The sequence below is a fragment of the Erigeron canadensis genome, chromosome 1 (genome assembly GCF_010389155.1).
Source record: "Erigeron canadensis isolate Cc75 chromosome 1, C_canadensis_v1, whole genome shotgun sequence".
NCBI classification, from domain to species: Eukaryota; Viridiplantae; Streptophyta; class Magnoliopsida; order Asterales; family Asteraceae; genus Erigeron; species Erigeron canadensis.
This window is the reverse complement of record NC_057761.1, coordinates 22755501-22769618: the sequence shown is the minus strand read 5'-3', so window position 1 is coordinate 22769618 and position 14118 is coordinate 22755501. Positions and strand designations below refer to the sequence as shown.

General features: G+C 34.8%; 3 protein-coding genes across 3 annotated transcripts; 1 reads left to right on the top strand and 2 right to left on the bottom strand.

Moving 5' to 3' along the window:
* Positions 1–1376: 1376 nt before the first annotated feature.
* LOC122585631 lies at positions 1377–5097 on the bottom strand. Its single transcript, XM_043757759.1, has 5 exons — positions 4159–5097; positions 3621–3754; positions 2517–3228; positions 2034–2170; positions 1377–1698 (listed from the first exon to the last, which is right to left on the bottom strand). The coding sequence occupies exons 1-5, from the start codon at positions 5066–5068 to the stop codon at positions 1483–1485; spliced, it is 2109 nt and encodes a 702-aa protein (XP_043613694.1). The 5' UTR covers positions 5069–5097; the 3' UTR covers positions 1377–1482.
* A 2375-nt stretch (positions 5098–7472) lies between these two features.
* On the top strand, positions 7473–8918 carry LOC122607170. Its single transcript, XM_043780101.1, has 2 exons — positions 7473–7830; positions 8110–8918. Exons 1-2 carry the CDS (start codon positions 7748–7750, stop codon positions 8708–8710), a joined length of 684 nt encoding a protein of 227 aa, XP_043636036.1. The 5' UTR covers positions 7473–7747; the 3' UTR covers positions 8711–8918.
* Positions 8919–9087: 169 nt separating this feature from the next.
* On the bottom strand, positions 9088–11819 carry LOC122607163 (2-alkenal reductase (NADP(+)-dependent)). The gene is made up of 5 exons (XM_043780093.1): positions 11557–11819; positions 11240–11420; positions 10496–10662; positions 9856–9938; positions 9088–9596 (listed from the first exon to the last, which is right to left on the bottom strand). Exons 1-5 carry the CDS (start codon positions 11803–11805, stop codon positions 9218–9220), a joined length of 1059 nt encoding a protein of 352 aa, XP_043636028.1. The 5' UTR covers positions 11806–11819; the 3' UTR covers positions 9088–9217.
* Positions 11820–14118: the final 2299 nt, after the last annotated feature.

Sequence of the window (14118 nt, the reverse complement as noted above, 5' to 3'; positions counted from 1 at the left end):
ATTGATAGCTATATTAGATTTACAAGAGTTAGGAAATCTAACATGAACAAGAATACGATCTTAACAAGAATGAATTATACTCACTTTTAAGTGGCTAAATTGTGATCTCTAGAGCATCCTTGATAGTAAAAAAACGTGATATATGCTTGGTTGCAAAGCTTCAAGTTCTCGAAAATATCTCATGACGGTGAATTGTTTCTTCCGAAATTGTGAGACATGGTGAAGAGTCTTTAAGTAGTTTAATTGTTGTATAATGTTTCTTCCAAGTGTCCTTTATATTTTAGTGACTAACCAGTAGATTGATTTTTATGTTGACAGGTGTTTATGTAACTATACAACTTCAGGATAATGATAATAAAAAACTAGCACTGAGATAAACAACTCGTATCACTTGTTATTCTTTTTTCTTTTATTTTTTGCTTTTGTTTGATACATGAAATCTATATGGTGGATTGGTAGAATAATAAGGTTTGAAGATAGATGAGATGGGGAATTGAGGACGACGGTGGGTTTTTTGAAAACGAATTGGGATTTGGGGTTTGTTCACTTGTTTGACATATATATCTATTATTATTATTATTATTATTATTATTATTATTATTATTATTATTATTTGGTTATTTTAATATGAAAAATAAGATTATATTATATAGAAAGTATAACAGAGGTTAAACTAGTCATTTAATACAATTTATATTTAAATAATTCCATTAAATTCTGTTAACCAGACACATGTTAAATTTTAAAACTTTCAAATTCCAATTCCTTTAACAAATTCTAATTTCTTCAAACACATTCTGCGAATCAAACGTCCCTTAGGAGAATTCCAATCACAATACAACTTAGGGTCTTGGAGATAGCCTTACTATGAGGCTATAGCTTATTAGCTTTGTTCGTGAAAGCTTGAAAATAAATCCACTACACAACGAGTTTATGCTGGTTGACTTTTCAAAAGCTTAAAAACTATGTATTTTAATATATTAAATACAACTTTTAATTTTATTTTTAATATAAGTATTTTAAAATGTAACAAACTTTTTTGAACGAATATTGTGGTAATCATCTTTAAATTATTTATATTGTATATAAAAAAGCATATGTGAGATATATAGTTGGACGAATATTATTGTAATCATCTTTAAATTATTTATATTGTATATAAAAAAACATATGTGAGATATATAGTTGTCACTCGTTAGTTTTTATTAGTTTTTGATATGTCGGATACTTCTTACAAACCAATCAAAAACTAATAAGTGACAGATTATATGATTGTCACGTATACCTTTTTACATATAAAAGACATAATATAAAGATACAATTTTAAAAAAAAAAAGTTCAAACTCACAACTTAAAATCTACACTGGAAAGTGTAATTGGACAAAAGCATATCATCTAGTTTATAAATAGTTTTACAACATTTTATTAATAAAAGATTAAAAACATATAAATACAAACGAGTGCAGATTATTCGGAGTCTCGTTACTTTACCCCAACAATTGCCATAAGGAATTTGAGCTTCCCGTTCACATCATCTAAATCTGTATTACCTTCGAATGTTGCTGGTGGCTCAACTCCAGCGAAGACATATAGAGCTTTTAGCTCACCCATGCATGTTGGTTGCCTGGGTGCATTGTATCCCACTATAGTCCTCATTGCAACTATTTTTTCCCATATCTTCTCGTCTTCTAAGACGCCCTGCACAAAACAGTTGTACCGGGTCAGTGCCAACGGACATGTTTTGTAACGGGTCAAAATAGTTTATGTCTGAACAAGTCAGGTTGTATTGAACCTGTTAGAACTTGAGATATGGTGTTCAATTGTAAACTTCAATTTGTACATACTGTTTAATTCAATATAATGATGTGCTTGTGCATTGTTATCGCTAGTGTTTAACAGTTTACCGTCTCAGGATAACAATAGCACTTTTATCCTTTTCATGGTGGTAACAATTTACCAAATATTAAAAAACTTCTGCCAGGCATTTCATCGAGTAAAATCTGATATCAAACTAGAAAAATATATGCACTGACCTCTCTGGATGGTGTTTTTGCCTTCATTTTAGAGGTAACACTTCCATTATCTGTATCCAATGATACTTTATTTCTAAAAGCAGGAAGTGCCAGTTCATCCACATTCTGATCAACAATTTCCTTTGATGCACCACCACCTACAATTAGTTAAACAGATCACTCCAGTAATTCAAGAATCAAGATACAAGTTCATCCTAGAACTAAAGTTTGAAAGTAATCGCTACTGGGGTGCAATCTCACCCACATTTTTATTATTGGTCAACAATTCTAATGTGCAAAAATGTTCTCGTTCACAAGAATGAAAAGATATAAGCAACTACGGAAAATTTCGCATTAATAAGTGAGGGAAACACTATTTGCTATTACAACTTACAAGTATGGTGATTATAAACTGCCTATATTCCACACTTTCAAGTGAGCCACTATCTAAACAAAGTGCATATTTAACTAATGTGCTGTACTGACTGTAGAATAAAAAGTTACCTTTACTGCTCTGAGATTCCATGCTCGTCTTTAGATCATCAAACAAACCCAAACCACTCTCACCACCCATTTCCCTCGCATCTGCATTTGCGTGAATCAAATGATCTTTCTTTGTTCCCAAACTGACATCTTCGGTTCCCTGATCAGATATAATGCCACCGCCAGTTGTCATCACCTTTTCATGATAGTCAATGGCCCCTCCATCTTCATCAAAATCTACAACCACTTCTCTTGACACCAGATCCAACGCTTCTACTCCTCTTAAATTGAAGTTGTTTTGCTGGTTTCCAGCAGATAAAAGCATAGCATGGTGCATCTCGCTTATAGTCTGTTTATTCTTACTTCCACCCTTCACCAGTATTTGAGTCTCAATTTCCTTAACCGTGGCAGGTTCTGTTTTCTCAACCTCCTTAATTTCTTCAAGAAGTACATTCGGAACACTAAAATTATCATCTTCAACGGTGTTATCATTTACCCTCCCTTCATCCCTTAGTTTTTCCAGCAGTCCGGTGCTTCCTTTCACTATATCTTCCAAACTATCTACGGTTACTTCCCGCGTCTTACTTTGATGTTCACTGAGTTCACTCTCAAGCAACGGCTCTTTCCCCTTATTTTCAACAAGTCTACTACTAAGCAATGACATTTCCCCCATATGTTCTATAGCCCTCTTTTCTCCTATTTTTTCCCAAATCATCATATCATTTAATGCGTCCTGCAGAAAACAGTAGTCTCGGATCAGGGACAACATACATGCCACGTAAAGGGTCAAATGAGTACACAAAACAAATAACATGCAGTCTGTGAGTACAGGTCAAAACAAGCTAAGGTGGGTTAATCCACTAGCTACTATTACCACTTTCAATATCAATCTCTTGAGTAATAAACATATCAAGTATTAGCTAAAATCATTAAATACTAATTTGATCACTGTTCCATATAAGTCACTCAACTTTTTCTTCTCAAATAAATAAAAACATCCAACGTCAACTCTGTCCATGGTTGTCACATCTTCATATATAGCTACAACTTAGGGAGTTAAATGAAACACAGACCAAAACTCTCAAGTAAAAATTGATAATTAACTAGAGAAATATGAGCACTGACCTCTCTGGATGGCGTTTTAGTATTGGTTTTAGATGTAACTTCTGCATTATCTGTATCCAATGATACCTGTCTAAAAGCAGGAAGTTCCAATACATCCACATTTTTACCAACATCTCCCTTTAATTCTCCACCAGCTACATTTAATTTTCAGCAGATTAGTTCAATATTTAAAGATGCAAGTATACTCCAAAACAAATGATTACTAGTATTCGCTATAGACATGTGAATCTCGCAGACACTTGCTCAGGGGACCAAACATGAACATTATGTTGTTTTGTTAAAATTGTTCATATTTCAGATGTGCAAAAATGCTCACATATAAGCATTCAAATGTACTACCAACTATAAAATATTTCCTGCCTATATACGAAGGAAAAAATGGTTGTGCTTACAAATGGAATGAATATAATCTTTGTCAACATTTCACAGTTTATAGATAAATGTATAATTTAATAATTCAACACTTTCATGTGATCAAAAACATAGAAGAACTGTATATTTAGCTAATGTCTCATGGCGAATTAGAGTAAATAGTTACCTTCAAGGGCCTTGAAATTCACGCTTGTGTTTTGGTCATCAAACAGAATCAAACCAGTCTCCTCATCGATTTTCATAGCACCCACATTTACATTAACCGAATGATCTTTCCTTGTTCGCAAACTACTATCTTCCCTTCCTTCATCACGGATGTCACTGCCAGCTTCCTCTTGTGTTCCCATACTTTCTCTCATTACTTTTTCATCAGAGTCAATGTTCCCTGTATCTTGGTCAACGTCTCCAACCACTTGTCTTGCCACTAAATCTAATTCTTCTACTTGTCTTGAATTGAAGTTGTTCCCTTCGTCTCCTGGAGATAAAATAACAACACGGTGCATCTCGCCTATGGGTTCGTCATTCTCACTTCCATCCTTGACTTGTTTTTCAGTCTCAATTTCCCTGACTATAACTGGTTCCGTTGTCTCGTCATCTTCAACATGTTCAAGAACTACATTTGAAGCACTATCATCGAGAAAGTTATCATCTTCAACGGTACTATCTTCATTAACCGTAACGGGCTCCGCTGTCTTCACATCCTTAAATATTTCTTCGGAAACGACATTTGAAGCACTTCCATCGACAAAGTAATCATCTTTATTTGTCTTATCTTCGACACTACCTTCATTAACCGTAATGGGTTCTGGTGTCTCGACTTCCTTGTCTGCTTCATAAGCTAACTCAACCCCTTCATTCATTAATGCTTTTTCATTTTCATCTTCGTCAGCATACTGTTCGAGTAAAACTGGCGACGGTGGCATCGGCAGTAATGTGGTCATAAGCTTATTAGTGCAGGCATATGATGCAAATACAAACCCGGAAGGGATTGAAAATGCAACCCCCATAGCTGAAAAAACCACAATTGGAGGAAGCACAAGTGGGGCGGCTGAGATGGCAATTCCGGTTATTGCCATCTTCTTTCCAATCCCATATCCATTGTTCAATATCCATTTTATCATTGTATTTCCATGACTAACTTTAGAAGACGGATATTCTTTGATTTCCCATTGCTGTTCCGTTCCCGGTTCTGGTTCTGGTTCTGGTTCTGGTTCTGGTTCCGATTCTTCCATCCTAAGGAATTAAAGCTAAACGAAGTTCACCCCAATAATCCGGTCACTTTCTTCCCAACTGCAACAAAGCTAGTTAACTGCAATCTGAAACACATATTTCTATAAGTTTATCATCTGAAAGCTTAAATGTGAAACAAAATCCACTGTCTAAGTGCAGGTACATTAGATTTGAACCTTTTTCAGTTACATTTTCTGGTCTAGGTATTTAGAATGCAACCGTATATGTTTAAAATTATATGTATACAATGTTAGAGATTTCTAAAGTTAATTGACAGGAAATTTGATCACAGTTAATTAGCTATATGTATATCATAGAAATGAGCTTATTGCTTACATATTACGAATAGTTGGTGAAAATAAAATCATTCTTTTTATGAACCGAAAAAATTACCCGATAAATTTATATCACAATAGATAAAACATTACATGGGGTTTCAGTTTGCCACTATACTAATGACTCGGTCTAATTACACTAAGGATCATGGTGTATAACATCCCTCTGAGCTGATTATCCAAAGGCTTAAAAGTCTGAACGACCACCTATCATACACTAGACTTGGCCTAGCTGTTATTTGAGTATTATTTAGTTTAATCAGATAACCAAATCCCAAGAGTTGACAAGGATTATGGGGTTATTTCCGATTTACCCTTAATCAGACTCAACAAATAAATGTTAGCACGTACTCGAGATTAATTAAGTACTCGTAGTTAAACTTCTTAAGCAACCAACAACTGCCTAACACAGAAACAATAATATCATAGTGACCTATCATCAATAACAATATTATTAAAGTTAATCCAACTACTTATATATACCTAATGGGTAAATGTAACACTAATCTCAAAGAGATGCATCAGCAAAAACATCCAATGTAAGTTTAACAAAAAGAGTTAAAGAGTGAAGAATTGATATATATTGATGGTTAAATAAAATACCTATAGCTAGCTAGCTGGATGATATGGATTTGTAAACTTGAAGATTTATGCTGTGATTGCAACGAACATAAATGTATATGATGATGTTATGAAGAGAGATCAGGGACACGCGTTGGAAGGAGGGAACAGAGAGATATGGTGAATGCAGTGAAAAGGTGACAGGTGTCTCCATTTCAATCACCTTGATGACATATATCAACTAGCTAGACTTACATTGCATGCTTGAGTTTTTATTAAAAGAAAAAAAAAAAGTTAAATAAAAGATGAAAAGATAAAAGATTACATTCAAAAAATTTATTCTCGAGTTTGAAAGGAAACTAAAAGAATCCCGCCTGTAACCACCCCCTGTAACCCCCTTTCCTGCAACAACCACCTGCAACCGCCACCTGCAACCACCGCCTGCAACCGCCACCTGCAACCACCGCCTGAAACCGCCACCTGCAACCACCCCTTGCCTGAAACCGCCACCTGCAACCACCCCTTCCACCTGTAATCACCCTTCCATTTTATTTTTCATCCAAATCAGGCCAAAATGGCCAGAAAACTTTTAAAGGAAAAAATTCTGATTTTTCCTTTCTTCCACTTTCTTTTCTCTAGAAAAAAAAACTTAAGAATGCAAAAAGGTAAAAATTTTATCTTTCTTTTCTTTTTATAAAAAAAAAAAAAAAACTCAAGAATGAAGCCTATTTTAACCTTTTATCTATATTGTCGGTTTATTTTTATACGTATTACTGTATAATTTTGTTCATCTTTTACACCAACTGTATTGTATACGTATCCATCCACACATTCACTGTACTTTGTCATTCAATCAGATATTGTCCTATAACTTTTTTTAATTTATATTAATAAAATATTGTCTATTGAAAACAAAAAAAAAAACGTTTTTTTTCTTTGTTTGATAATTTTTTATTAATCAACCAACTTTGGGGCAACAAAAAGATTCAACCTTAGCACCTATAGTTTTCCACACCTAACTAAAATGAGGGGGAAAAAAAAGTGGTAGGGATTATCTACCCTCAATCGATGACAAGCCCGAGTTCCATCCGATATTTTTTTAAAAAATTTTTTTGGATGATATGTTGTTAATATTTACTTGTTTTTCTTGTTTTATTTAGTCTGGTATGTCGAGTTTTTTTTTCCTTTTTTAACTCGGATATAGTTGTTACCGGGTTTGTTTGTTTTTTTTTTTTGGTAGCCGGTTAGACCATTTGGTGTGCTATTGTTAATTCAAACGTAAAAAACTGGCTTCACATTGTGGGTATATGATTTCGAACAATAATAATCACTTTGACCATTCCATAAAGAAACTGTCACATTCACTACATGCATTTACGTTAGCAAATTAATCGGAATGGGAGAGAAAAGTTCAAACGAAGAAAACGACTCCATCAGTAGAATCGCCGGATATTAATCTGAAACAACGAAATAGAGATATCCAAAACATTATTCGTCCAGAAACAACTTCAAAATTTTTTCTGTTAGCAACAACAAAAATCCATCTCTTGCTTTCCATCTAATATATATTGATGCTCATAAACCAACTACAACGTTCGCAACAACATCTAAGGTTAAACTGCAGATCTGATGGCGGCGTATCAGGATGCTTGGCGTGTTTGTCATCCCGATTTCAAACGTCCTTTTTCATCTCTAGAAGATGCATGCGAAAGGTTCTTACATCATGTTATCACATTTTAATTAGTCGTCTTAATTTAAGTATCAATGTTTATGTTGATATATGCATATTTTATGATCTGTATACCGCTATTTTTTTTCTGTACACCACCAAATATGTTTTTAGGTATTGTACAGTACAATTATGTTATGCACGTTTGGTGGTGTACAGCTAAAAAATAGTGTGTACAGATCTTATATTTTTAACCTGTATGAGGTTTGAAATAAAAAAGAGCCCAAATCAAAATTTATGTTTGTTCTTAATCTTTCTCCAGGCTGCTACCTTACCATGTGGTAGCAGACTATGAAGCAGAAGAAGATGATAGAATCCTTGATTCCGACACTACAGGACTCGCATTATCTCGCTCTCAACAATGGGATCACAACATTGCTAACAAAGTGGCCGAATTTACTGAAACGTTTGAAAAACAAGTGTTGGCCTTCAACATCATTTCCAAAAAACAAGCCATAGGGGAATTCAGATCAGAAGAACGACTATTTCTTGAACAACAACTTCTTGAAGAAGAAAGGCAAGCGTTAGTTGAAGCAAGGGTGGAATTGGAATCAAAACAACAGGCAGGGCGACAAGCTCAAGCTGCTAGTCTGCAGACTATGGCTCGGGCTGAGCCACAAGCTCATGCTGAGCTGATGACTAGGGGACCAATAAGGGCTGGTGCTATGGGGGATTATGAAGTAGTTGACCAAGATCAAGAAGTCAACCTTGATGAAATGATGAATATGTGGGTGAATAATATGCAGAGAGATGGAAATGATCCATCTGATGATTTTTTAAATGATGAAGAAAGGGAAAATGTGGTTACCGGTGTTGAAAGTGGTTGGCGTGGAGGAGGTGTATTCGATTTGAACACCAGATAGTCTGTACTCTGTACCTCAAAAAGAATCTGCAGTAGTTCTACAATCTTATTTGCACATAACTACAAAAATGTTTCAAATAAAGCTGGGGTCACCTTTCGGGGCCTGCTCATCCGTTCAGAGTAAAAAATGTCACTTTTTGCTTCGTTCTGCTTGAATAGGAAAATCCATCCTTTCATAACTCGGGCCTATTCTAACTGTTTTATGGAGTAGAAATGCACTGCTGCATTATGTATCTTTCAACGTATTTCGAATAGACTATGAGAAGGCAAAATAAAAGAGAATTCATAAGGGAACTGTTGGTCAGAAATTGTTCACATTGCCCAAATGACTGTAACTTGCATACCTAAATCTCCCACATGCGTTAACTTTATTCTTAAGAGTAACAAGCAACCCTAATTTTCATTAATCAAAGTGCATATAGTTCTCTAAACAACCATTCACTAATCTTATCTTTGTGTATGCTACAACAGAATAGAAATTTTATTTTGAAAGAAACAGGAACCTGAATTACTCGCTAGCCACACGGATCACTTGCTTACCAACATTCTTGCCGGAAAATAGTCCAACAAAAGCAGTTGCAGCACTTTCAAGACCATCATTCATGTTTTCAATATATACAATCTTTCCCTGCTTGTAGTAACCAGTAATATCTTCCAAAAACCGGGAGTATAAGTGCAAGAAATCGCTTTGAAGGAATCCCTTAATTGTTATACGCTTTGATATAAGACCAAACATGTTCCTAAAACTTTGTGTATCAGTTCGACTATTCTGAGAAACCATCCCACAGACGGCTACACGGCCATGGACTCTCATGTTTCCAAGTGCTGCATCAAGCATAGGTCCACCGACATTATCAAAGTATATATCAATTCCTTGAGCAAAATACCTGTTATCGTTAAATTACCAAACAATCCTTGTTAAGTCACATAACAGATAGGTATGTTTTGACCCCTGTAAAATTTAGGAGCTTTTTGCAATCTTTTGTTAAGTCAAATACCTGATATCAGATTTTTAATTTCTTACCATTTTGTCATTTATAATCTCCATTACTATAATGTGTTATGAGAAAAAAAGAATAAGATGCGGTATGTCAAGAAGCTTTGTGGTCGTATATGTAACGTATGTAGTTCAAAAGCTGGCATTACCTGGCCAAAGTTGCTTCAAGGTCTAATTCTTCTTTGTAATTAAACGCTTCATCAAATCCAAGCTTATTCTTCAAAATTTCTACCTAATTAAGGTGCCATATGCATAAAATGTTAGCCAGGTTTGTACGGATGCACCCTTTCCTCCGTAACATCCCTCTGCCAGACCAAGAAACTAGAGGTGGTAATTTCAGCCCATATCTAAAAAATGGTTAGGTAGCTTTTGTTTATCTCCAATAGGTTAAACATGTATGAAGTAATATCTAAGATTTTATCTAAGATGAAATGGATTAAACTTTTTAAGAATCGCCAAAGTATTATCAAATGCTCAATGCCTTTAAAACAGGGCTATCAACAAGTTAGATCATCATTTTTATGATATTGTTTTTATAATTTTATATACACACTTACTGTAGTAAATTAAAGAAATGGGCAAAAAAGTGTTGAAGGATCAGCTCAACCCAACCCAAACAACTTCGTTATTGATTGAAAGCTACCCGTTTTCACTTGTTACCTATTCTGCTAATTTTTACCACTCTATATATGGATTCATATTCAATAAGAGTGTACACAAAGCTGCTGAAAGAAAGTAATATAGAAAACGAAAATGGAAGTGCTTATAAATTATACAAGTAATACTTACCTTTTGGCTTGTGCCAGCACTTCCAACCACATAGCATCCATGTAGCTTGGCAAGTTGACCAACAAGCTGTCCCACGGCTCCAGCAGCTGCAGATACATAAACATACTCTCCTTTCTTAGGAGCACAAACCTCGTAAAAACCAGCATAAGCTGTAAACCCTGGCATACCTGCACAATATTTTCATTATTTATATTCAAACTTTGCATATCAAAGCATAGAGAAAGAGAATTGGTGAATGAAAATGTCTGTTTGTTGATTAAGTGTAGTAGTAATGTAATGTTCACATCAAGAATGTAGGAGAATATGTGCACCAAAAGTATTTATTGTACTGAAAACTTATTCGTTAACTGAAGATCCATTATCCAACCCATCCAATATGTCCAATGTTCCACTTGTACCACACACCCTTATAAAGCTATTAGGCTATATCCAATGGAGGTGCCCTTGGGTGACCTTAGGTGACCTTGGATATCCTTTGCCGTTGAAGCTTGTCCAAAACTAAGGATTTTTTGAAGGATGCCCTTACCTATGTAAGGATGTTTGTATGGTTGGTGATAAAATTATAAAAAATTCGAAGGATTTGTAAGGATATGAGGTGACCGCCTAAGGACGCCTAAGGGCGTCCTTAGCATTGGAGATAGTCTTAGGGACTAAATGGACCAAACTATTATACCAAAGACCACATTGAAATATGAATCTCTAAACAATACACCACTAATAAAGTAGAGTGGGAAGAGATCATACCTAGAAGACCAACATGGTAAGATAGAGGGATTCCATCATCTTGTTGGATAATTCTCAGTTGTCCGGTGTTTCGGATGACACTATATTCTTCCCAACTTGTAAGCCCTGTTACCAAGTCCCCTCTTTTAAAATTTGGGTCATCAGAATCCACCACTTTTGACACCCCAAACCCCTCTATCGCCTACAATGCATATTCAAACACCATCCAAGGTCAAATATATATCATAACAAGAATTCTTGGTAAAATGAATAACTAGTGTGTTAGAATATATATATATATAAAAGAAAAAACAAAATATATGTATATATAAACGTACAGATCCAGGGGAGAAAGGAGGGACATAGGATTTATGGAAGTCTTGCATACGGCCACGCATGTAAGGATCACATGATAGATACAGATTCTTGACTAAAACACTTGCTTTTGGAGCTTCCAGTTTGATTGGATTTCCATGTTTCCGTACTTCCATATCTGTTTCTATTGGAGTTCCATTTACGTAGTTTTTTAGTACTACTTTCTTGTTTTCTGCTGTTTTTCCTACTAATTCATCTTCTTTTTTCTCCATTTTACGTCACTTTAATTTTGTATTTGCTTCCTTCTTCAACTGTTTAATAATATTAATTAAATACTCCGTTATATAAATGGAGGGAGGGAGGGAGGGAGGGGGTGTACATAGGCACACGGCGATGGTTCGGTAGAACCAATGGTCCCAGTTTTGACAGCATTCTTTCGACCAATATAGAGAGGTTTTTTTTTTTTTTTTTTAAACTAGCACAGTGCCCGCGTGATGCGGCGGTGGCCGTGACGGTGACGGTGTGATGGTTGGGCAACTTTTGGTGGTGGAGCGGCGTTGAGTTGTTTATATAATTGATGTAAAAGGTTAATGGACATATTTGAAGTGATAAAAAAATTGATAGTGTAATTTAATCATTAATGTTAAAGGGATTGTGTATGTGAAAGCATTTTAAGGGGTGCTAAGTGAAAATATGTATTTCAACATTACCAAAAATAAAGAGGGCTATTCTTTTTATAATATAGTATAGATACGGTAGTTTTCAAAATTCTTTATACGAGTACGGTACTTTTTTTATTTCTTTTGCAACAATGGGGTAAATTGTGGTTGTTTTTGTTTATTTTCTTAATTGAAAAATCGTAATGTAATGTAATCAAAAATAATTTTTCATTTAATAAACAAAACAACTGTATTAATTAAATACGTATATATTTAATCAGTGAATTACTTTATCAGTTCAGTCACATGATGGTTAAAAAACAAATCTTTTAAAAAATTCCCAGATGGTCACTCACTTACTTTTAGTAGTAGAATTTCCATTTAAAACCTTTTAACTAGTTGACTAATGGTACATTGAACATCATTTATAAAATTCATCCTTAAGAGTACGTTTGAATTAGGACTTCACTTGCATCATCATAGTCATCCTCAATACCCCTCATTGACTTACTACTATTTTTACTTTGTTGTGAAACGTTTTCGTCAAATCCAACATCATATCTTGCATCAAATCTATCATCATGAGGAAAATTAGATGAGACATGTGAGGTACGGGGTGTAAAACTACCAAGGAGATCAACAAAGTAAATATTTGGAGAATGCATATTTTTTGTTCATGTAGTATATTTTGTTCATGAGACATTAAAAATAACTGGTTGGTAATATGTATATTGAAGAGCAAATATTTTATTCGAGAGGATAACTTTACAGGTTGGTAGATAACACTCAATGCAAGGGCGGAACTTAGTTGGGGTAGGCGCGCTTGCCCTCCCAAAATGTCCAGAAACTAGTTGTTTATATACAAGATGTAGAAACATTGCAAACGAGTATGCTAGTTGTTCGGTTGGTCAAAGGCATGTGATAGTGTATTCTCACTCATTTTGGCGGAGGTTCAAATCATGTGCATACATCTTTACCTCCTCTTTTATTTTTTATCTATATTTAAGTAATAGTAATAATAAGTACTAGTAATAGTTTTCCTAATACTATTGTTTTACCTTTTTAACTGGTTCATTAAAATTAAAAAAAAATTATTGTAAGGCTCCTTCAATTTCGTTCACCCACCTTGTGCTCACAATCGGGTCGGGATCCCCATTTTATTTGGGTGGGTTAACAATGATGAAGCACTTAAGATCATAAGGTTTCTCGTTCTTGGGCTTCGGTCTTTCTTCAACATCTTGTGTATCCGGTACCTTCTCCTTTGGAAACCTTTTATCAAATTCCTCTTGTACCTTCTCCTTAAGATCATAAGGTTTCTCGTTTTTTTTACACTAAGTTGACTTTATTTGACCAATCCATATTTAAAAAAAATTTTGACAAAATAAAGTGAAAATTAAAAATGTTCAAATTCAAAATCTAACAAATTAGAACACCTTAATATGTTATAATAAACATATCCTATAAGCTCTGAAAATTTTTGCTCGAAAACAGAGGGACTGCGGCCGCAAGCACGGTCGACCGTGCTTTGCGTCCGTGCTCCCAGAAACTGAACACCAAAAGGAAATACTGTAGACGCTGAGCACGGTCAGCCGTGTCTGCGTCTGTACTCTTACTGCACACACACCAAACATCAAATTTGACTATTAACTCAATTTGCAACCTTTTTCAAACTCAAACACAAGTTCCATCACATATCAAATCTGATTTCAAACCTTCACAATGACATAATTTACAACATAACCCAAGTGCTCATTTGATCATACATCATTTACACATCCATATGGGTCGTTTATCCATTTTGACGCTTTTCAAGCCAAAATGACCAAAAACTTAACATGACCACAGATTTTCCCCACCAAAAGAAAATGTTCATCCAAGTCAAAAGCTTGTATCAAGAGCCATAATAGTCAAAGGGATGCTCTACCC